The sequence below is a fragment of the Bombus pyrosoma genome, linkage group LG17 (genome assembly GCF_014825855.1).
Source record: "Bombus pyrosoma isolate SC7728 linkage group LG17, ASM1482585v1, whole genome shotgun sequence".
Taxonomy (NCBI): Eukaryota; Metazoa; Arthropoda; class Insecta; order Hymenoptera; family Apidae; genus Bombus; species Bombus pyrosoma.
Genome location: NC_057786.1, coordinates 2530155 through 2553190, shown reverse-complemented (window position 1 = coordinate 2553190; position 23036 = coordinate 2530155). Strand labels below are relative to the sequence as shown.

At 39.1% G+C, this 23036-nt stretch overlaps 1 protein-coding gene across 7 annotated transcripts in view; it reads right to left on the bottom strand.

Moving 5' to 3' along the window:
- The window catches only part of LOC122576904 (protein patched), a 91816-nt gene that overhangs the window by 3007 nt on the left and 65773 nt on the right, over window positions 1–23036 (bottom strand). For 6 of the 7 annotated variants that reach the window (XM_043747799.1, XM_043747803.1, XM_043747800.1 and 3 more), the window contains 4 exons: window positions 22094–22191; window positions 20927–21140; window positions 2927–3334; window positions 55–1893 (listed from right to left, as the gene is read on the bottom strand). In XM_043747799.1, the coding sequence (XP_043603734.1) occupies window positions 55–1893; window positions 2927–3334; window positions 20927–21140; window positions 22094–22191 (2559 nt within the window). Of the gene's footprint in view, window positions 1–54; window positions 1894–2926; window positions 3335–3932; window positions 4054–4142; window positions 9035–20926; window positions 21141–22093; window positions 22192–23036 lie in introns of those variants that run through there. The other variant, XM_043747804.1, reaches the window with a different exon arrangement.

Genomic DNA, 23036 nt, shown 5'->3' with positions numbered 1-23036 from the left:
GTTTGCTTTTGTTCTCAATGTCTCAACTTATCCTCTACTTGTATTTATACTGACCAGACAAATATGTACTGTAAAGTGCACAGCAATTCCAATGCTGACGACCAACAGAACAGCAGGAACAGCGCTCAGTTTTATATTGCAGAGACCCATGATTCCAAAGAGTTGTAGTACCACAGCAGCAAGAGAAGTGCCGACTAACAAAGCTGCCCAGAAATTCAATAATAATATTCCAACGACAGCAACACTGGCTGTTAAAGCAGCTAACAGAGCAATACCCAAACAATTTCTTAAATCCATATACTGTTCCCAAAAGAGGAATGGTATACCAGAAGGGAAATTTGGCAGTCCTCGTTCCTCAAATTTTTTACACAGTTTTCTAACATTGCCAATTAGCTCTGTAATTTCTTGCGTGTCAGTAAGTTTATGCAGATAAAATGGCATCTGGGCGTACGTCAGAGGCATGCTCTTTGGAATCTTTAATTCATGATCATTAGTATAAATCCATTGTCTTGGTTCTGGCCTTAAATTGGCCTGAGAAGCACCATAAGCCAAAACATCGTTTGACACCCATGCACTCAAATAATTATAAAACGCTCTTGGATTGATGATCCCTTCAGAATCGATTAGCCTGACTTGAGTGACTAACGATTTGTCAATAGGATTGTCTACGTGACCAGTTTGTACCAACAATTTGTAAGCGAGAATTGCCTCGTCACTAGCATTCTTGTACCACCTTTCCTGTGTAATACATCCATTGTTATAATCCCTATCAAACGCGTTTTGCAGTCCTTTCAACCAGTCCCTGAACAAACTTAACCAAAACTCAGGCAATCCTCCGTTATCGTTCTTGATTACATTCTTTATCCTCATGAAGGCATCATGATACTCATACAACAATCTTTGATTGTTAGGGTACTCGAATTCCCTCTGGGTAACAGCATACATATTGTAGAATCCAAAGTGCTTTGCCTGGGCAGCTAAGAAAGCATGTTCATTGGAATTCTGTGGGACCAGATCGGTCAGCTCTAGACCATCGTTTACCCTTACAGCTTGCCAAACACAACCAACAAGAACTGCGATTAAAATCATCATGCCGAAGACCTTAGTCGCTGGTCTGGTGACAAAAGGAGCATAATGCTTTGCAGCTAACTGGGTCAAGGAGAAAGTGAGACAGTCGTCTTGGCTGCATCCTGTTAGGGTGTCTTCTTCGCTACACTGCTTATCCGAGTCCACTTCGATATTTCCACCGACCCAGGACTCATTCTGCACGTTTTGCGATGTCAGGATTTGCGTGCAGGTTTCACGGCGTTCTGGTGGTATCGCCCTCGTTACAGTTTGTTTCGCGGTACCATTGCTCATTCTATTGGCGTACTTATTTCTGCCAGCGTTCGATGGTAGGCAGCAACAGAGTATATCTGAACGGCCTGAACGTCGTCTTCTCAGGTCCAAACTCACCATAGCTGGGAAAACAAGCAGCATAGCGGCCAGATTGAAAAGCAACAAGATACCAGCTTGAAAGCAGAACACTCGGAGTGCAGGAATTGGGATTATCGCTGCAGCGAAGAAAGCTGACACGTTGCTGATTCCTGCTAGAAGGACAGATAGGCCGGTCCTTTTTAAAACCACTCCTGTCTGTTCTCCACTGGGCACTTCGTTCACCGAGAGCTCAGCGTAAGTATGAGTTAATAGGAACATATCGTGAACACCGAGTCCTAGAGCTAAGAAAGGGACGATCTGAGTGGTGGCTGCGTTGAAGGGGATTCCCAGGAGGGCGCAGAACCCCAAACCAGCGGCCACAGTTGCGCAGATGAGCATTACACCGGCTATGCCCACGCCAGCTTGCGAACGCACTGGATCCTTCCATCGAAGAAGGGCTATACCCGCGTACAGTACCTGAAAGAAGATTGTATTTCTATAACGAGGAGGTAGATAATAAGTAAATGAATAAGTAAGACCTGTGTCATACAATTTTGACATCCCATTTTTTTATATCTTTCTTTAAATAAATTTCTATAGTCATCTGTGTTATGTGTATTCCTTGTGCAGTTCTCTTAAATGTTTGACATCAGAGAATTATAATTTAGTTTAATATAATTATATTAAGGTGGATTACTGATTACAAACAACCAATTGTACCATTTATACATACGACTATAGCCAGTTATACAATTTTAATCGTATATAGCCAAATTTTAGCAAGTTTCTAATCAAGCGAAATAAGAATGTCAAATACAGATGATACAATTTGATGGAAGGTGATTGTACGTGAAAAAACAAGTCGAAAATATGGAATACATTTTTTTCATATGACGTTTCCTTTCCGAGGAAATCGAGTTTGAAAATTCGGTAGGTATACCTCGACGTGGCTAATCCCGGACTGAACAGGAGCATATAAACGACAGGAGGTTAAACTGCATGTAAAAATAAATCAGAAATGTAGAATAATATTTTGTCATAAGATGCTATGCCTTGGAGAAAAATTCATTGGAAAATGCATCGTGTATGTGCACAAGATTAGTCCTTGACCGAACACGCTCAAACTTTATTTTCTTGAAAACGAGGCGGCAAATGAGAAAACTTTATTTCACATTTTTTACTTATTTCCGCGCGTAGAATAACCTCCTGCTGATTCTATACTTTTCCTTAATTTATTGATACTTAATCCGTACTTAACCAAGTTCAAGTATACTCGACAAATTTTCAAACTTGATTTTCTCGCAAACGAAGCGTTATATGAAAAAACGTTGCTCCACATTTCCGACTTATTTTTTCACGTAGAATCGCTCCTTACCCGTTTGCACCACCATTTACAGGGCACCCTGTATAATTGAAACTGTACAGGATCAATGTACCAGACCAACGTAATGTATCCATTACTTGCAGTATCCACGAAAGCGTTAGAAACCGTAATAATATTTATACTGACCATCAGTGCGCAGCCTATGGCGATTTTCATAACGGACACCTCGCTGTACTTCCCAAGTATGTCGTTCATGGTGGTTGTGCTGAACGCGTACAAATTGTACGGCGCTGAGCCATTCGCGTCCAGGTGCTTCTTCACTTGATTGCTGAACGCTCGTTGCCAGGTTTTAAGTACTTGCGATGCCTTCTCCTGGGACCAGTCGATATTATGTACCTTGTAGGTGTTGTCAAAGAAATCGTAAAGCTCTCGTTCTCCCATCAGCTGCACAACGGTCTGAAGCGCAGCTGCACGGGTCAAGTGACCAGTCTTATTGTGCTTAGCACCACCGACGAGTAATTCCTCGGGCCAGTGCATAAATTTGGCCGCGAAACCGTAACAGCCTCCCGTTAATTCCGCTCCTATGTCTGGTACCTGGCGAAACAAATCGTGCAGCTTCATGAGCATTTTCGGTGTCTGTATGGAGATAGTCCCCCTCCCTTCCTCCTACTCTTTTAATCTCGTATTTTTTGTCTCCGTTGAGAATTGTTCTACGTTTGTTCTACGTTGGTGCAGAGGAATAATGAATTGTTTGAGAGGGTTCAGAGAAACAACACGAAACGGGTGAATCTTTGTCCAGCCCACATTTCCTTGAAACCGAGCGCGTTAAAATTGTTCTGGACAATTGCGATTGTCCCAAACGTCGCTCCAAAGTATCCTTTCAATATCGTGTTTAGTTCAGGGAATAATTTGAGAAAGCTGTATAGCCATAGGACAATGGACATCTCTCTTTATTTTCACAGCAATAATACACGGTATAAAGGATCTTCTTTTGGAACACGTACTTACAACCTCAGAAGAACTCGGAACAAAAGTTTATGTATATGTTGAGAATTGTGGATCTTAGCCGCCGAAATAAATGTATAGGAACACTTACAGTACACGTAGAAATGATATTAAAATAGTTTCATATTTATTTGATATGTGATTTACAAGATATTCGTAGATACCCATAGCAATCTTTTTGTCTCACCATCTTCTTTTCCATCATGCGTTCCAACGGAACAGTTGCATTCTTCCGTTTCTTGGGTCGCTGCGCACGCATATGCTCCCCCACACGCTCATACTCATATATGTGTGCCACAACTACGCGGCTAATTCAGTGTAGCACACAAAATTACACGCATCTCAATAGTATATCTGACTTTATGTTTGCTCGCGCATCTATAGGAAACGGACTTACCAATTGATTGTACGGGGTATTTCGGGCACGTCATTCAGCAAACGAAATGTTTCAGCCGGAATGCCACCTGCGACATCATTCCCTTTATCGATTCTCATTAAACGGACACTAATGAATCGTCAGACTATCACAATGCATTCGTTACAGAGGCTAGGCCCCTGCACACTCTACACGGTTCATCCTGTTCACGTTATTTATCTTGGCATGATATAGCGAACCATTGGACAACGTCCAACCAACTAAACGGCGATCGTTTAAAGTGCTCTCTGGTATGTTCCTTTTATAGGTGCCCATAAAATCACGGTGTGAGGTCTGCAGTACCCTATGCCATCGTTCCACTTACGATCGCGTTTTTATCATTTCCTGGCCCACCAAATCAACCATCCATTCCGAAGCCTTCCTTTCAATCGGTATCATTCTTTCAACAGGCAAAGAAATTCCTAACGCGATTTCCTAAGGCTTTTATTGAGTCGGTAACTAAGTGATTGCGGATTTTGTCAATGCCACCTAATGACAAAATCCGCAATCACTTAGTTGCCAACCTAATAGTTTTCCTCTGGACGAATGATCGTCGAATAAGTTTCTTTCGCGATTTCTGCTGCCACTGTTCGTGTTATTCTTAATTATTCTTCGGCACGAAGAGTTGTAGTCGAAACGAGAAGTAAATATATATATATATATATATATAGACATATGTATGTGTATACAGGCTGTCTCCGAAATCACGGTACAAGCGATCGGGTGGTGATTCTGCATGCAAAAATAAGTGGAAAAAGAGGAATAACATTTTTTCGTTCGAGGTCTCGTTTTCGAAAAAAAGGAATTTGAATATCCGTTGGAGCTCGTATGCTAATTGCGAGTCTCGAGGTGCCCGACTTCTCTTTCTGCTCGTGTTACGATATGATACAAAACGAATATCAAAGATAGAAAATATATCAAAATAAATCAAAGATAGATCGTCTTGGGAAATATTCACACGCCAAATCTTATCGTCTCGACAATTTCTCACAGATTTTCCCTCGGCAGTCGATCAATTTGAGCTTTCCCCTCGGACAAATCGCATATCGTATAAAATGTTTGGCTGACTTAGTCTGCGATGATCACGTGTATAAGCATCGATAATGATTAATTAAGTAGCTCAGAGGTAAGAAACTTGGAGTTGGAGAAAATCAGCGCTGGGAGAGGCAGGGAGAGTGTAACGACGAAAAACGAAGGCGCAAAAACGCGAGATACCGAGCACGTTAATCGCATACTAACGAGCCTGCGCTAATTACCAGTAATTAATTCGTCGATTATCGCACAGCAAGCAAACGAGCGAATCGGGCAGAAATTGGCCTTCGCGCCTTACCTTTTCTTTTACTCGTAAATTACGATTACGATCGTATAATAGTAACAAAATCTTCTATCGATGAGAATTATAATTTATCAATGAGAATTATAATTTAACCATACTGATAACTAAACTAAAACTAGCAAACGATTCGTTTGTTTACGATATTTATTAACGCGTTTATTATCACGGTGGCCATCGATGGCCCACGTTCTTTTTATTGAACGCTTTCGAGACTATTAAAGAACGACAAATTTCACGCGAATACAACGTACAAAAGAGAAACACGTCAGTTGGAAAATTCCGGAAAATTTGAAACTTTGCACAAATGTAGCTCATGCTAACAACGAAATAATTTTTTCCCAGCCGAGAAACGATAGAAGAAGAAAGTTAAATTAAAAGTTGCAATGTCTTACATTTCTATATAATTATATAATATTTTAATTTTATATTTACACATTATTTAATAATAGTCATAACTACCACACCAGTCATTTCCACTGGTTCTGGTAGAAATATTGGGTTGGTAACTAAGTGATTGTGGATTTTGTCATTAGGTGGCAATAGCTTCGCCTTAACTATCGTTGGTTCCACTGTTAATTTACCAATTAATATAAAAAAATATTATACAATAAATATATACACTATACATAATAATATTTAATAATTATCACAGACAAATATTTATTCCAAACGATTCGTTATACGACAGTGACATATAAAAACATATTCGTCATACGATGCCCAACTCTGCTACGAAACGCTCTTCGATTCGACGTTGACGAAAAAACAGTTGTCTTCTGACAGCTGGCGAAACGTGAGACGATGTCGTGTACTTCGCGACGCACGCGTACCACAAACACACGTAACATTAGAGCTGATCCACGGTGATTATCGCGTGTCTCGAGTATTAGTCCACGACCTTACATGATCCGTCACGATATCTTGTTGGCTGATTTTTTAAAATCTTCCCGTGAACATCGATCCCCAAACAATTTATCCGGCGCAAGCGCGTGCCACCAAGAGACTGAGATCGTATGGCAGATTCTGATCGAGTTGCACGTACGAAATCTAATTTATCGGTTGCAGGTTTCTTGCGAATGTTCAAATGGATTTGGTTTCACCGTGGATTTAAGCTCGGCAAGGAATAACGTGGGATGGATAGTATAGACAGTACGATAGCGATCGCAAACGTATTGTCTTGTCGAAAGGAATTTTCGAAAATGTTTTTGGTGCTGCGTAAGCTAGCATATGCAATCGCGAGTTAGCGTGGAAGACTTCGTACGTGTATGTTGCGTGCGTCGTATAAAATATTTCGACATTTCGTTAGCACTGATAATGAGCACTGACTGTTGCATACAAAATTCCTGATTCACACAGGGTGCGGCCGAATGATACGTAGAGTACGAGGTGATTCCTTGTGAAAAATTACGAACAAAATGCGGAGTTAAATTTGTTCATTTAAAGCTTAGTTTAGGAGAAAATTGAGCTGGAAATTCATCAAATTTATCAAATCTAATTTCGGTCTTGACAGTATTAAATAATCGGAAGGAGGTGATTGTACGCGTGAAAATAAGTCGAAAATGCGGAATTAAATTTCTTCTCAAGGCGCTTTGTTTGCGAAAAAAATAAATTTGAGAATTTTTCTTAGATGGGAAAATTTTATTTTATATTTTTTACTTACTTTCGCTTCTAGGATAACATTTTATCGATCGTTTGCTTGTATCCAGTCGGTAATTAGCCATACGGTAATTAACATACTTGATAAATTTTTAAACTCGATTTTCTCCAAAATTAAACCTTCGATGAAAAAACTTTGTTCCATATTTGGTTCTTATTTTTCCTTAAGGAGTCACCTCGTGCCCGTTTGTGCGTGTTATTCAGCCCCACCCGGTATATGATCAAATTTGAAAACGATTTGTAAATGTTTAGAAAATTAATACATCGAACGCCATTTTGAACACGTTGAAAATGGTACGTTATGGTAAAGATATTGGATATTAAAGTTTATTAATGTAATTGATAATTCACTGATTGTTTAAATGTTTTCGTATTCTCATAAGATATATAGCGATGGACTAAATATCTTGTATGGACTTCATTTATCCAGCAACAAGTTCATGTAAGCTATAAACGCAGTTCTATCGTAGTTCACGTCAAAGAACACTTTTGTTCGCTTAACCTTAAACCAGTCAAATACTTCTATCTTCTCTGCCATCGAGCCGGAACGAGAGGAAATAGTAAAACGACAGTATAAAATCACATAAGCCAGGAGATTTAAAAATTCTTTTAGCCAATTCAAAGTTTCTATTTTGAATATCTGACAAATTCCCGCCTTAAATATTCGTAGGCCACCGATAAGCGTTTTATTGTTCTATTTCTCTTCTCTTTGAGCCACACGAATGCAAATCTTGTGCGTGGAATATTCGAAAAATTCCCTTCCTAAACATTCGTAGGTCATCAAACAGCCTTTCATTCTTCCATTTCTCCAACACACCTATTTCATTTCACTCTTTTCTTTTCTTCCTCCACCTTCCCTTTTCTTTCTTTTTTTAAGCACACTAGCGCAACTTTTTCTCATCCGCATGCTCTTTTTATATCTGGCGATCACCTGCGTAAATCGCCGGCCCTCGTTTCACGTTGAGTATAAAATATAGAGGGCTGGCCGATGGATGCGCTACCGGATGTCAGGGTGGCATACCAAATAAAGCCCGGCGAACGTGATTCTACCTGTGATTCGGTGTCGGCAGACGTGTTGCACGTGGCCGACGGACGTCGCGTTATGTAATTCCACGAACGGCCGCGCTACGCGTGTGACAAAACGTCAACGTACTACTGGCACGCTTTTCTTCTTTTTCTCCGCGTGTCCGACTAGTAGCTGCTTCTTATATTCCACTTGAATCGCGCACCGCTCTCGCACCACCTGGTCGCTCTTCTTCTCTTCCTCTTTCTACCTCCTTCTTCCATCCTTTCGCCATTTTCCTCACGTCCAGTATTTGCTTCCGTTATATCAGATGCATCGCGTCTTTCTCTGTCATTCGACAGATTTTACGTCTAATTCGATTTAGCGAATGCCACTCGCTCGCTCCACTCGTTCAATGCAGCAGTTACAAGTTACGATGCAACTATCGGTAGAAGTAAAACGCGACACACACGCCACAGGGATAAACAAACAGAATGGAAAGGTTAAGAAGAAGAAATTAAAAAAGAGAAGAAATAGACAGTGACAGAACGACGAGTGTCTAAACGTCTAAGATGCTATTGGCTTGGCAACTGAGTGATTGCGGATTTTGTCAATAGCAAGCCGATATGACGTTCGAGAAATTGACAGTCTCGGCGACGAACTAACGGGCTAATGGAGGGAAATCGTTGTGTTTCGATTTAACACTTTACCGACCGCTAGCGGACAGCATATGAACGTAGGACAGATCAGGCGCAGATTCTCCCTGGCGCTGGCTCTGTTTCTGTTTACACTCTCCAATACCATCCTTTTCGTTCATCGCGAACGGGAAGTTTTTCAAATTGGTATAAAACTGTGGCAGCTTACAAAGTAACGCAACTGACGCAACCGAGCAAGATACCTTAGTGCTAAATAACAAATTACTGCTAAAATAATGAGAAAGATCATCGATAATAGCGACAATAAACCGCTTAATAAGCTATCGGTTGATAAGCGTTGGCGACAGAAAACTTATTAATCGACTATCGGTCGGTAAAGTGTTAAGATTGCCAATTCGCAACAGATCGTATCGGGCAAAGTGTGTAACATGGGGTAACTATAGATCGGGTAACCTCGTATTAAGGATCGTTGAGCGCGTCTAGACATATTCTATGGGGAATGAAGCTGACCTTGAAATCTCCGAAACCCTATGAAAGAACTATTAGTCCGGAATTACGTTACGAGTCTGTGCAAGCTCGTACGGCCTTCGTCGGTTCGTCAATGGAACGAAATAAAGAAATGTCAGAGAAACGGAGGAATAAAACGCTTCTTTTTCAGTCGATACATAATAATACACTTTTTTTTTTAATTAACCGCGTCCGCTTGGATCGCCGAACGGAGCAGCTGTGTTGAGCGCATTAACGATTTTCCCAGGAAGCAGTTGCCATTCCATTGCACGATCGCGTATCTGCGCCGGATCGACGATTTTATCGATCGCCGGGCTCCCAGACGGCCGATGTTCGTTAATTATGCGATAGGCATGGATCGGATAATAATTGCATTAAACAGTCATGAAAAGCAGGAATCTTTAAAAGACCGCAGGCTGGAGGTAGCCATCGTTGTCGTCGTGTTCCCTAGAAAGCAGCATCGTTCTCGGATCTGCGGGACTTAACGAGCCAGCGAAGCGGACGACGCGCACACGTGTGCACGTGGAGGGAAGGTCGTGGCGACGACTCGGTTTACCGCGTCAGACCAGCCACCGGCCAACTAGATTTTAATTGATCCGCAGGGCAATTAAGCCGACCGATTTAAACTTCACAGTTAAGAACTTAATCGGCCGCGGATCCTTCGCATAACGGGCCACGCGTATCCGTTTACTTTGAGCGGTCGAGAGGCTCGACGCGAAGGTGTTGAGTGCCACGAGTGCTGCTCGAGTACGGTAAACCCTTGAAAGATGCGAGGCTCTCGGACAACTAAATTTGTAAGCGGTTTGCGTGGGACTTTCCATCGCTGGAGAACATTTTCCGGGCGAAATTTGATCTGAAGCTATTTCTCGTCAATTAATCTTATCCGAATTTATCGGCAACGAGCGAAAACAGAGAATGAGATTTTATTCGCCTCTAACGAATAAGCGCGCGATTCAAAAAGACACTCAACGCGGTTGTGTGAAATTTCAGCGACGATTCGAGTTGGATCGCCTGCTTGTTGCGATAGAAAATGATCAATTACTGTAAAATCGATGCCAAAATCTGTTGCAATCCACAGGAAGTATAAAAATTTCAATATAAATTTATATCTATAAAATAGAAATTTCGATGCTCCTGTCTAATTCCCAGCCACGTATTTTATCCCCAAAGAATTTTTGATTTTCGCGCCCACAGAACGAACTCGAATGCTCGAACCTTCCATCGGTTCAAACAAATTCGAAACCGTCGGTATCGTAATATTTTGTGCTCCAACACGCAGCGAAGTGAAAATAGCAAGTACACGGGGTATATGCAGCAGATCGATTTTCTCCCCTTTCCGCGTAAGCTTCGAGGGGACGTTCCGTGCCCGCAGCTACGCGCCGATTGCCCGAGGAGAGGGCTGACTGCACCACGTGGCCATTAAGTGTAATTACGTTAAGTACGGGCGCGCGTACGCTGTATGGAAATAGAAGTAGAAATGAGGGGCCACGCTTGAAGAAAGAGGAGACACACGAGAGGAGCGTGGCGAAAAGCGAACGTGGTGCAGAAACGAACGGAGAAGAAATGCGAAGGAGAGGGGTGGAGGGAGAAGAGAAAGGAAAAAGAAAAGAAGAGAAGAAGAGAGACGCCTCTTCTCCCTTTCCAGATCGGATGACATAAATCCATGCTTTCAATTATGCGAAATTAATTGACCGCGCCTTGTATCTTCTCCCTGCAATCTCTCCCTTCCCATGCTTTTTCCCTCTTTCTCCGAGTCCCCCTTCCCTCTTTCTCGCACGTCCAGCTTGCGTGTAAGTATGTACTTATCGCAGCGTGAACCTCTCGGTATCGTGCACACGGACCTACGTGAACTTTGTGTATAAATTTCATTGTACCTTTGTCTCGGACTATGTTACGTCGCTTTGTACTTTATGGACCGCGTGAACAGGTAATATGTTTGTGATGTAGTGGATGAGGTAGGAGAGAGGAAGAAAAGGAAAGGTAATTTGATGGAGCTGTATCTCTTCATAAGAGGAGGTACGTGGAATTACGTGCTTTCGTACTATTCACGCTGTTAATCTTGATATTGCGAGATTAATTCTTTGACATTGTTCATCTTTAAAAGGTATCATTAGCACGAATTAATATTCATCTTTGTTTGTTTCAATGTGAAAAGTTTCCCTGTGAATGTACATACGAAGGTACTAGGAACAATTTCTCTTTGGTAATAGTTGCATTGTCGATACATATTGTCAACATGTATTGTCAACACATACTGTCAACATATATTGTCAATACAACATTGTCAACATGTATCGTCAATATAATATAGCCAACATTTATTGTCAATACATATTGTCAACATGTACTGTCAATACAACATTGTCAACATGTATTGTCAGTACCTATTGTCAACATTTATTGTCAATACATATTGTCAACATATATTGTCGACAGAATATTGTCAACATATATTGTCGACAGAATATTGTCAACATATATTGTCGACAGAATATTGTCAACATGTGCTGTCAATACAACATTGTCAACATGTATTGTCAGTACCTATTGTCAACATTTATTGTCAATACATATTGTCAACATATATTGTCAATACATATTGTCAACATATATTGTCAATACATATTGTCAACATATATTGTCGACAGAATATTGTCAACATGTGCTGTCAATACAACATTGTCAACATGTATTGTCAATACATATTGTCAACATTTATTGTCAATACATGTTGTCAACACATATTGTCAATACATGTTGTCAACACATATTGTCAATACATATTGTCAACATATATTGTCAGTACATATTGTCAACATTTATTGTCAATACATGTTGTCAACACATATTGTCAATACATATTGTGAACATATATTGTCAATAGAACAACGTCAACATGTACAGTCAATGCAACATTGTCAACACGTATTGACAATACATATTGTGAACATATATTGTCAATAGAACAATGTCAACATGTACAGTCAATGCAACAATGTCAACGTGTACAGTCAATGCAACATTGTCAACACATATTGTCAATACATATTGTGAACATATATTTTCAATAGAACAATGTCAACATGTACAGTCAATGCAACAATGTGAACATGTACAGTCATGCAACAACATGCAACATTGTCAACATTTATTGTCAATACATATTGTCAACACATATTATCAATACGTATTATCAATACATATTGTCAATACATATTGTCAACATTTATTATCAATACATATTGTCAACATTTATTGTCAACACATATTGTCAATACATATTGTCAATACATATTGTCAACATATGTTGTTGACACAACATTGTTAACATGTATTGTCAATGCAACATTGTCAACATATATGGGCAATGCATATTGTCAATACAACATTGCCAACATATATTGTCAATACAATATCGTCGAAAATAGTCCAAGATATTTGTAATTACCAAATTAAACAAAAATCGACATGGAACAAAAATCTAAGAAATATAATTTTCATTTAAAGATGATCGAACGGTTTGTTAATTTGTAAAACTGAAATCTGTATTATATAATATTCGGTTCTTTATAGCTGTGTAATTTGTATTGCAATAAAGAAACATAAATCGTGTTATTAAAAAGCCACCGTTGCTTTCAAGCTTCTCGTCGCATCGGTAGCATAATTCTACCTGAACTGTGGCAATCAGCTGCAGTTTGCGAAAAAAAACAAACGCAATTTTACAGCATCGGCTGCGAATTCGTTAATACTTCGTATTACCCTAATTAACCCATCCACGTGAAAGAAAAAGAAAAAAAAAAGAAAAAGAACAACTCGAAATTTCGTGCTACTCGGCCACGTTCACCAACCACCCAAGCACCAATTGCAATCAATCAAACCCAAATTTCTCCCTAATTACACGTTCCTCCCAAAGATCATTCCGCGCCGTCTCCACCCGTCATTACGCTAGAATTTCAACGGACAAGCCTGTCATTTTGCGGTTTCCGCGTACGAACAGGGTCTACTTCCTATTCAAAATATTCCAAGAAGCGATCGCGACTCGTCGTTAAGATTCTTCCAAATTTATGGGCAATTGTCAGCAGATAACCCGCGCATATCGCGTTTAAATCATTTCCACGCAACGGCACATAAAATGTTAAATTAATGATTGGAAAGCGAAAAACATATAATTTCTTATTAATTGGATTTTTACGATAACAGCCAGCACTCTCAACTTGTTTTATAAATAATTTGCAATAATACGGGCAAACATTCCTACTTAAGAGAAAAATGAATATAACAACATTCCACGTGTACAATATCATCGACAATGAGAAAAGAGTTTCTCTTTAATTTTAATTTCTTCAGCCTAACCAGCGAATAATGTGCAATTTTGTTCTTAGTGAAATCGTTTCTTGGCTATAAAATAATTTTTTCTCTTTTCTTTTTAATATTAATGCTATATCTTGGCTTTTTGAAAACTGCATTACAGGAAACACGCTCCCGTTAATTATCACCAGTAATTAAGCAAACCTTTTCACGATTCATTATCGTGTTATAAATAATTATTTATACAAATATTTCAATATTCCAATCTCCGCAATATTTTATAGATTAATTCCTGCACATTTCAATTTTCTTGACAAATAATCTCCAAACCGTATCACGGGAGATACGTTTGCATTTAATTCAATGTTCAATTAATTAACATTTAATTTAATCGCCACCAGTAATTAACCAAACCTTTACAAGATTCATACAATAAAACGCGAAACAAAAGGTAGGAATTGAAAGAGCACAAGTGCCTTTATAAATAATATAAAAAACGAGATTGTTTGTCAGTAGGAAAAATTGCTATTTGAAAACATAGTAGTTACACATACGTTGTAATATAGTAGACGCATAGTACTCCGTCTCTGTGTACTATAAAACTATACCAGTTCATTCGAGTCTGCTATACAACCAATGAAATGAAATAAATAATTTGTATAATTAATTTACCATATATCAATTATTATGATTATTTCTATTACCTTTACATATTCATCATTAGATCAAGCTTCAACTTTATCCCAAATTTAATAAATAAAATTAATTAATTAATCAAACAAAATAAATAAAATTTATTATACTGCACCGCGGATCTTCAACTATACAAAATTCATTTATTATATATTACTACAACAAGTATTCTATTCTGGATATTTTATATAATTTTCCACGTATCGTATAAGTTCTGTGCATCTTTGTAGCATCAAATTTCGAATACACAACAGATACCGAGTACGTAGAAAACCTAAGCTGTTTATTCGTTAGCTGTACCGCTTTGCCTGTAAACCTGTAAATTGTCCGTCAGCCTGGACGAGCTTTTACGCGTGAACGTGATCCGTGCACGCGCGACAGGCGCGGAATTCAGATCGTATGTTAATGAGGGCGAAACGACGGCCGCGTAATGTGTCGGCGGCGAAAAAGCGTACGTAATGCCGGTGTGTAGCGGCAGCGACCACCGACGTGGAGCAATAATGACGCGCATCTCTCGATTTTATTATTTTAATGTCGGTCCCGAGCGCCACGGCCCACGCGACTCGCATACGCATTCGCCGATCCTCGCATGGGAATCGTTTCATTCAACGCAGTTCGCTTGTCCCGTTTTCTTTCCCACCTTTGCTACGTCCACGATTTTACGACCCAAAATTGATCGTTCCGAGGGTACCTTATCGGGCCATCTGAAATTTCGCCTGCGAATCGCCGGACATTCGATGGCTGCAACTTTGTACAAGTGCGATTTCCGAAGATATTCGATGACTGGTTTGGCAAACGTGCCGGTGCGGAGGATGTTTGAAATGCGAGCGAGTGTGAGGCAATATTTTGGCGAAAGAATAGCACCGATAGGATCGATTGATAAGAGTGGAAATATCAGAATGTAGTTGACAAAGGGTGAGCTCATTCGTACGGTATATTTTAGCAAAAGTGGAAATACTTAAGTGTAACTGAGCGTGAGTGTGAGTAAGGATCGTGAATGAGAATGTATTGGAAAGTTAGGATCTATTGGTAACAGAGAAAGTATTTGAGTTACTTGACGATAGATAAATCCATTGGTACGATATGGATTAATAAAAGTAGAAATACTTAAGTGTAACTGAGCGTGAGTATAAGTGAGGCAATACACTGGCGAAAGAATTAGTAAGATCGAATGGTAATAATAAATATAGTTGAGTGTGAATGTCAATTAGTCAACTTACTTGTACGGTATATTTTACCAAAAGTGGAAATACTTAAGTATAACTGAATGTGAGTATAGTAAGGCAATACACCGGTGAAAGAATTGGTCAAATTGAGTGGTAACTATAAACATAGTTGAGTGTAAATGTCAATGAGTGAACTCATTTGTACGGTATATTTTAGTAGAAATGGAAATACTTAAATCCAATTGATTATGAGCGCGAGTGAATTAAATAATGAAGTTGACTTGTATATTATACAAGTATATCATATCAATTTTTGATGTCTATGAACATTGATAGATATTCATTAATAAATTAAGCCTTTTTGGTGCATGTTGGAAACATTAATGTTTAAAGACTTGAGAATATATAGTATTGGAAATAACATTGTCTTCGTATTCTATTTCAATCTATTTCAACTTCTACAATGTATTTTATACTACTCTCATTTTCTATATTCTTCAATTTCATAAAAGTCAAGTTCAAAACTATATCATGGGCAACGTTTGCACTTAATTAATTATCACCAGTAATTAACCAAACCTTCTCACGATTCATTATCACATTACAAACATCAATATCAATAACAATTCCATAAAATCGCTCTTCAAAGACCAACGTCTACCAACACTGCTCAACTTCCATATCATCAAACTTACTCCAATCCAAAACCTAACCCCGACCGTTGCTCCCATCCCTAACTCAATCCATCGATAAAAAGACGTGGCTGAAGCCCCAAGTGCTTCACGAATACGCTCCACTCCCGCTTGCCTCGCACTTCCGGTTCTACAGATCCTGGCGCAGATACCGCACGTATTTCCTCCTACCCTCCACTCGCGCTTCCATCGGCCCCCCCAGGAAGTCGTCGTTGGTGAACCCACCGTTTGGAAATCAGCATTCTCCACCGACTTTTCACGCGCAGAAAAAATTCTCCATTTTGATCGCGACGATGCAGCACGCACGCACGCGCTCGCGCCGTGTATTCGCACACAGGGACAGGCGCAACAAAGAAGCAAAGCACGGCCAATTAAATATTCATTACCGCGGCTAGGTCGCCGGCTCCGGCCAACGGAATATCTGCTTTGCGCCGCGGACATCAAAGCGGAATGGACGAGTGCGGCTGTCCAGGACCTACCGGACTCGCTACGTGCGCGCAACCGGTCGTCATCGGCCGCGGAATTCCAAGTGACCACTTGTTATTCCGGACATCGATCCTATGAAACGAATCTTAGGCATCCGTAGCCTTCCCCTACATCGTAGCCGCCGCGGCCACGGTAATTCCGTCGCTACGAGACGGTATTTTGATAGCAATTTCGTCGACCCGGCGACGTCTCGCGCTGCCAGCCGATAGACAGGCGCGTGGAATTTTTAGCTGACCTCCTTCCCCTACCACTGGGCCATCGACGCTTTTCTTCGGCGGTGACCGAGTCGCTGCGATACGACGGGTCCTGTCCTTCTGCATTTCCTCAGACACGCGCCAGACGTCGTTCGCTTTGCAATCTTCTGGCGAATTTACAGCAGCCACCGATATCGATTTCTGTTTGATTTTGGAGTGCGCTGTCTCGTGTCTTCTTTCTCCTCTACTTTCAGGGAATTACGAGCTGAAGACGAATTGTCATCTCATTTTTCTCTTGCTTTTCTTCCTTCATTTTGTCTTCTGTTACAATTGTCTTCCTTGTTTTATACGCAACACTCTAATGCAGTTTCGTGGATGGCGGAGTGTTACATTTAAGCGAGAGCAGTGGAATTTATTTCTGGGGTTGGAGTTTGTCTGAAGAAGGTTCGAGCGAACGAGCGTTTGGTTCCAAGGGAGACATTGTACGGCGCAAATTATTTCTTCCCAAGGCTGGTGTATTCTTCGTATTTTTATATCTTTTATGTCTCTCTCAGTGGAAGCGTACAGTCCTTAACGCCAACCTTACAGGACCTTCAAATGATCAGTTTCAAAATTCATTTGGAATTGTGCATTGTTGTTTCTTTTGCTCGTCTAACTTTATGTAAATTCTTCTATTGTCTGGTTAGTCATTTTCTCAATCTTTGCATATAAGAATTTACATAAAGTAGATGAAGAAAATTCAAATTAGATTTTCAAACCTGTCATTCGACTGGACCTGGCAAGATTAGTGTTAATACTTCAATCGCTCCATGTAGCCACTGCCCTTTGAAGAACTCCATCATCTCCTGTTGAGATTGACTGATAGAGCAACGAGTGGATGAATTTGTAATAGAAAAATATATTGAAATAAGTATGGGTATAAGTGCAGGTATAGTGTATGCTGATCCAGATCCTCACTCTTACAGTGTTACAATACAATAGGAAGCTGATAGGAAGCACGTTCATATATTTATAGCAAAGGACATTGCCAAAAAGCTAACCTTGGTGTGTAGCTCCAGCTGAAGGCTACAAGAAACAGCAATAGAAATCTTTTGTTCCTAGAGCTTGTAACCCAAAAACAAAATTTATATTCAAGAGCACAGTAATATGGACCTCTCGTTATTTTGAATTCTCTTCACTAAATTCTATTCTCTTCTTAACAGCGGTCTCCAAGTCACGGATATACAAAAGTCATTCTTCAAGTAATTACTTCAACATTTCCTATGGATTAGAATATAGTTTTAGTAATTGGAATATATTTTTTAGTTATCATGGTGCGTCATCATACGTTCAACTATCAAATCGAATATTTTTTCCTTCTGTCTTCTTAACTCCAATAAGGAATTTCACAAACCAAAATGTTCTTCCCTTCTCATACATTGAAACATTGGTCAGGTTCACGATTCGTGCTCGTTAAGCTTCAGCATCCTCAACTTCTCACTCTTGTCTTCTTCTTCTTCAATATAATAACAGTTTCGTATAATATTCTTACACATCACCTCACATTGTGCATATATTTTCATCCATTTCATAAATTTCAGTTTACTTATTTTTAATTATTGAGCTGGCAACTAAGTGATTGCAGATTTTGCCAATACCACCTAATGACAAGATCCGCAATCACTTAGTTGTTAGTCCACGCAGCTAGACAAATTTACAGAATGTCCAGCTGGACAAATTGTAAAGTACAAATTAAATAAAAAACAATATTCCACGTAACCTGGTCAACACTGACCCAAGTCCACCCTCTTGTGAAACGTTACACCGCATAAAGACAAATGTTTCAGGAAATTTTGCTCAGCAACTGGCCTGATACCGACGACTACCCTGCATCCAACTCCTCTACCAACTTGTCGATCGCTTTCTAATTGAACGTTTCCCAATAGCGTTTCGTAATAGCAATAGACGATTATTTACGTGCATCAGTTTGAACCGCGTTGGCCTCCCACGACAGATCGATCGCAGCCATAAATCCCACCATTAACGAGGCCAAGACGGAATTAAGGCTAATAAACGGACCCGGCATAATTGCACGTAGCCCTATGAATTATAACATCGATCCGTCTGACGCACGAACAAGCGTGTTAATAAGCGGTTGGCGAGCTTTTTGCCCGCACGCTGCGCGCAAACGTTTGCCAATGGTCTGACGTAACAAGCGTGTCACGAACTTGCCCACTTGGGATACACCGCTTGGTTAATCCAGAAAACACGGTGTATGTGCACACGTGCTCTGCAGTTTTCGGACTTGAACTCGCACCAGGAAGAAGCGGAAATTGTGAAGAAGGTCAATTAAAAGGAAACTACGTTCAGACGGAGCTTGCGTGTTCCTGTGAATGAAACATAGTGTCAGTTAAATTACATGGTTGAGGAAAGATTTCCACGTCGGCGCGAATTTGCAAGAGGAAGCGGAGATTATAATGAAAATTCTAATAATTTCAGAGATTCTTTTCTTTTGTGTGCTTTGGTGGGTGAAATCTAGTTTCAATTTTTTGATGGAGTTGTAACTGATGGTGGACCACGTGCGGTGCAACGTCCTCGATAGTTTTCGATATCAATGTGCTAGAAAAAGGAGAGATTGTAGTAAAAGATATTAACAGTTTAAAAAATTGTTTAATTAGACAGAGGCAGGAATTGTGTATTTACGTGGATGGAATTTAGTTTGAATTTTCTAATTATAATTCCATTTGCGGTGCAACCTCCTCGACAGTTTGCGAATTTGTAAGAAGAAGCGGAGATTATAATAAAAATTTAGAAAATTAGCTTCAGACAGAAACTCTGTGTTTTCATGAATAAAACCTAATGAAACTTTCTAATTTTCTAGTAAAACTACAGTTGAGGCTGATCTACGTATAGTGTAAGTATAGAAAAAATCCTAATAAAAATGTCTAAAATAGTAAAATTGAAAATTAAAACGTAGCTGTACTTTTCCAATAAAATTATTGTTGACAGTGTGTTGCACCATTTAAGTTCGCGTTTTCGCAAAAAGAAACAAAGTTTGTAATAAAAGTTCAGAAGAATTAGATTCAGAGAAGAACCATGTGTTTTTGTGAATAAAATGCAGCTTTGCTTTATCAATGCGCGACAAACAATAATATCATATATTAATAAAAATTGAGAAATTGATTAATCGGATAACATGAGAACTTACATGAAATTAGACGAATAAAAGAAATAACAGTAAATGTACAATTTTACATTAAACATCGAAACCGGCCATTTGGTAATGTTAATGTTAAAACTGGGAAAAGACAAATAATTATATTTAAACGATGCGCAGAAATACCATTTAAACCGATACTCTGTTCATATACCAAGAAGAACACCTAATATATAAGATGTTATCATGTCACAAGTGTATCAAAGATAATAAAAATTCTCCCTAAAATCAAGTTAAAAAAGTCTGTTCCTGAGACGAGCATCTAATCGAAGAAAAAAAGCCTATCTCGCCAAGCCATGTTTTCACCCCTATTTCGCCTCATCAGAGTCATCAAAAACCATTCTACTACTGTTGCCAGTGATTTTACTTCTGCTAATCGTCGCAGTTTACGGCTGACCTACGCGAGAAGAACGTGATAATCGTACGCAAGAAAAAAGAAAAAGAAAAGAAAGGAAAAGTAAAAGGAAAGGAATACGACGCGGTGCGAGCAAGTAAACGAAATAAACAAAACGAAAAAAAAGAAAGAAAGATAAAAAAATAAAAAGGAGGAAAGAACGCAAGAAAACTCGTGCATTCCAAGGTACCCTCCTTCCTTTTTTCCTTTTTTCCTTTTTTTTTTCTTTTTACCAAGCTAATTTACAGCGACTGTTACGAGCATCCTTTTTGCGCAATTTAATCCGAATTTGTCGGTATCAAAAGACGACGCCACGAAACGCGCCGGGACTACCCGTGTATCAACAATTACACGCCAAGACTTTCACCTTAATCGGTCGACACACGGCTCCGCTGGTACTACAATCTCGGAGACAAGGTGCGTTTGTTGGGTTGCTTGCTCGGTTGCCTGGTTGCTTGCTTGCTTGCTTGCTTGCTTACCTGCTGGGATTTTTTGTTGGGCGCGGTTTCCGGACACTCAGGATCCGCTGGGTCGAGGCAGGGCTTGCTTTGGTAGCCGTTAGTTATCCCGGCCCTCTTCATGTAGTCCTCCAGAGTTTTGAAGGGAAACATGAACTGCAGTTTCTTCATCTCGTCCAGCATCCACAATGGATTGAGATTCGTCCAGTGTACTGGCTTGTGCATCTGCGTGCCGCTACCGTGGAAAAAATAATTCAAAGGCGAAATGAACCACTTCTCTCTCTATATATATACATATATAATATAATACATAATATAATATATAATATATACATATATAATTATATACATATATACATATATATTTATCTATTTATCTTTCTTTGTAGAGATATACCGATAATGATTAATGGACTACGGAATTCCATGCATTTATGAGAAACATTTATATTATTATATTATATATATCATTATACATTATTATATATATTGCCATTATGTGGTCATGACAAAATCCGTAATCATTTAGTTGCCAAACCAATATTATTACGTACAGTGCGAACAATTTATAGAAAATAATATAATATATAATAGTATAGTATAATAGTATATAAAATAAAATAATAAATTAAAAATAAATAGTATAGTATAGTAAAATAGTATATAAAATAGTATAATATATAAATATGTATAATAATGTATCAAATATCAAGAGTATAATGGCTTATCTGATATTTCATAGGTGGACGAATTTTCTATACCAGTTTTCGTACTTTCTGTTATATCCATGGACAAGTGAGTTTGCATAGAAATCCGCGGTCTAACGATTAGACTGAGATATTGATGAGATGAGATGAAACATTTCGAAGTCTACGTGACGACGTTGACACTGCACATGTATAAATTTTATATAATATACATATATGAAAAAATATTATACGTTATATATAAATGTATGCATATATCTCTTCTACTATTGAGGTTAGGTTAGGTTGGCAACTAAGTGATTGCGAATTTTGTCCACTTAATGACAATATTTTGTTTCGTTTATTGTTTCCTATTTACTTATATACATTTGTTTTATTTCACATTCACTTAATTTAATTATATTTTGCTTACTTTTTTCATTCAATTTTACTTACTTATAAACTTATATATTTATACGCACATTATATGTATGATACTTACGGTATATACACAGGAGAGTCTGGTCCTAAGAGCTTGCTACCTTCCCAGAAACAGTCGAGGGGCGTAATGATGGCGCATGGTATAATTCTATCGAAGATCTGCAATTAAAAATTCGTTAGAAACTGGTCCACGGTATTTCTATCTAACGAGAAAAACTCGCGTGAAATCTATTTATATCGAACTACGAACAAATCACGTAATATCTTTTCAATTTCTTTACATACAATCGCGTATGCCGATGCTTGTTCAGGAATTCGAATCATTAGTCGAACAGATCAATGACAGATACGAGATAGATTGAAAGACTGAGAGAAGACAAAGCGAGGACTGGGCGATGTATCGCGGAAATTATCGATTCGGCGAGTTCGAGTAATCGATCACATCATCACAGTGATGGTGGTTCAACATCGTAGCTATGTAGTAATCATGGCAGATATTTATGTAAATTCATGTCTTAAAATATAATTTGATATAATTATATTATATATAGTTATACAATTATATATAATTATATTGTAGGACATAATTAAAAAACTGAAATCCAAAGAGAAATTTGATTCTCCCTAGGAAATATCGTAAGAAATACGACGCTTCCGATATCTCGCATACTTTTGCATATTACGCGCACTTTCGAACCCATGGAATGTCCGAGAAAGGGAAAAAAATCGATGGTCTAACGATCAGTCATCAGCGCGGAAGAATTTTCCCTAGCAGCGTTAGACGAAAGAAATTGTCATGCTCTGATGTATTTAATGGATTATTCGATGACGAATGCTACATTCCCGGCACCGATTTACGATTATTTCTCCTTTTCTTCGATAGTGGACACTAACGATCGCCATAAGGTTTTTCTTGGTAGGAAGGCATTATGGGAGGCCACCTGTGTGTTCTCGGAAACTCGAATAGGGCGGTCTCTCCAGCCAAGCGTTTCGTTTTTTCGGGC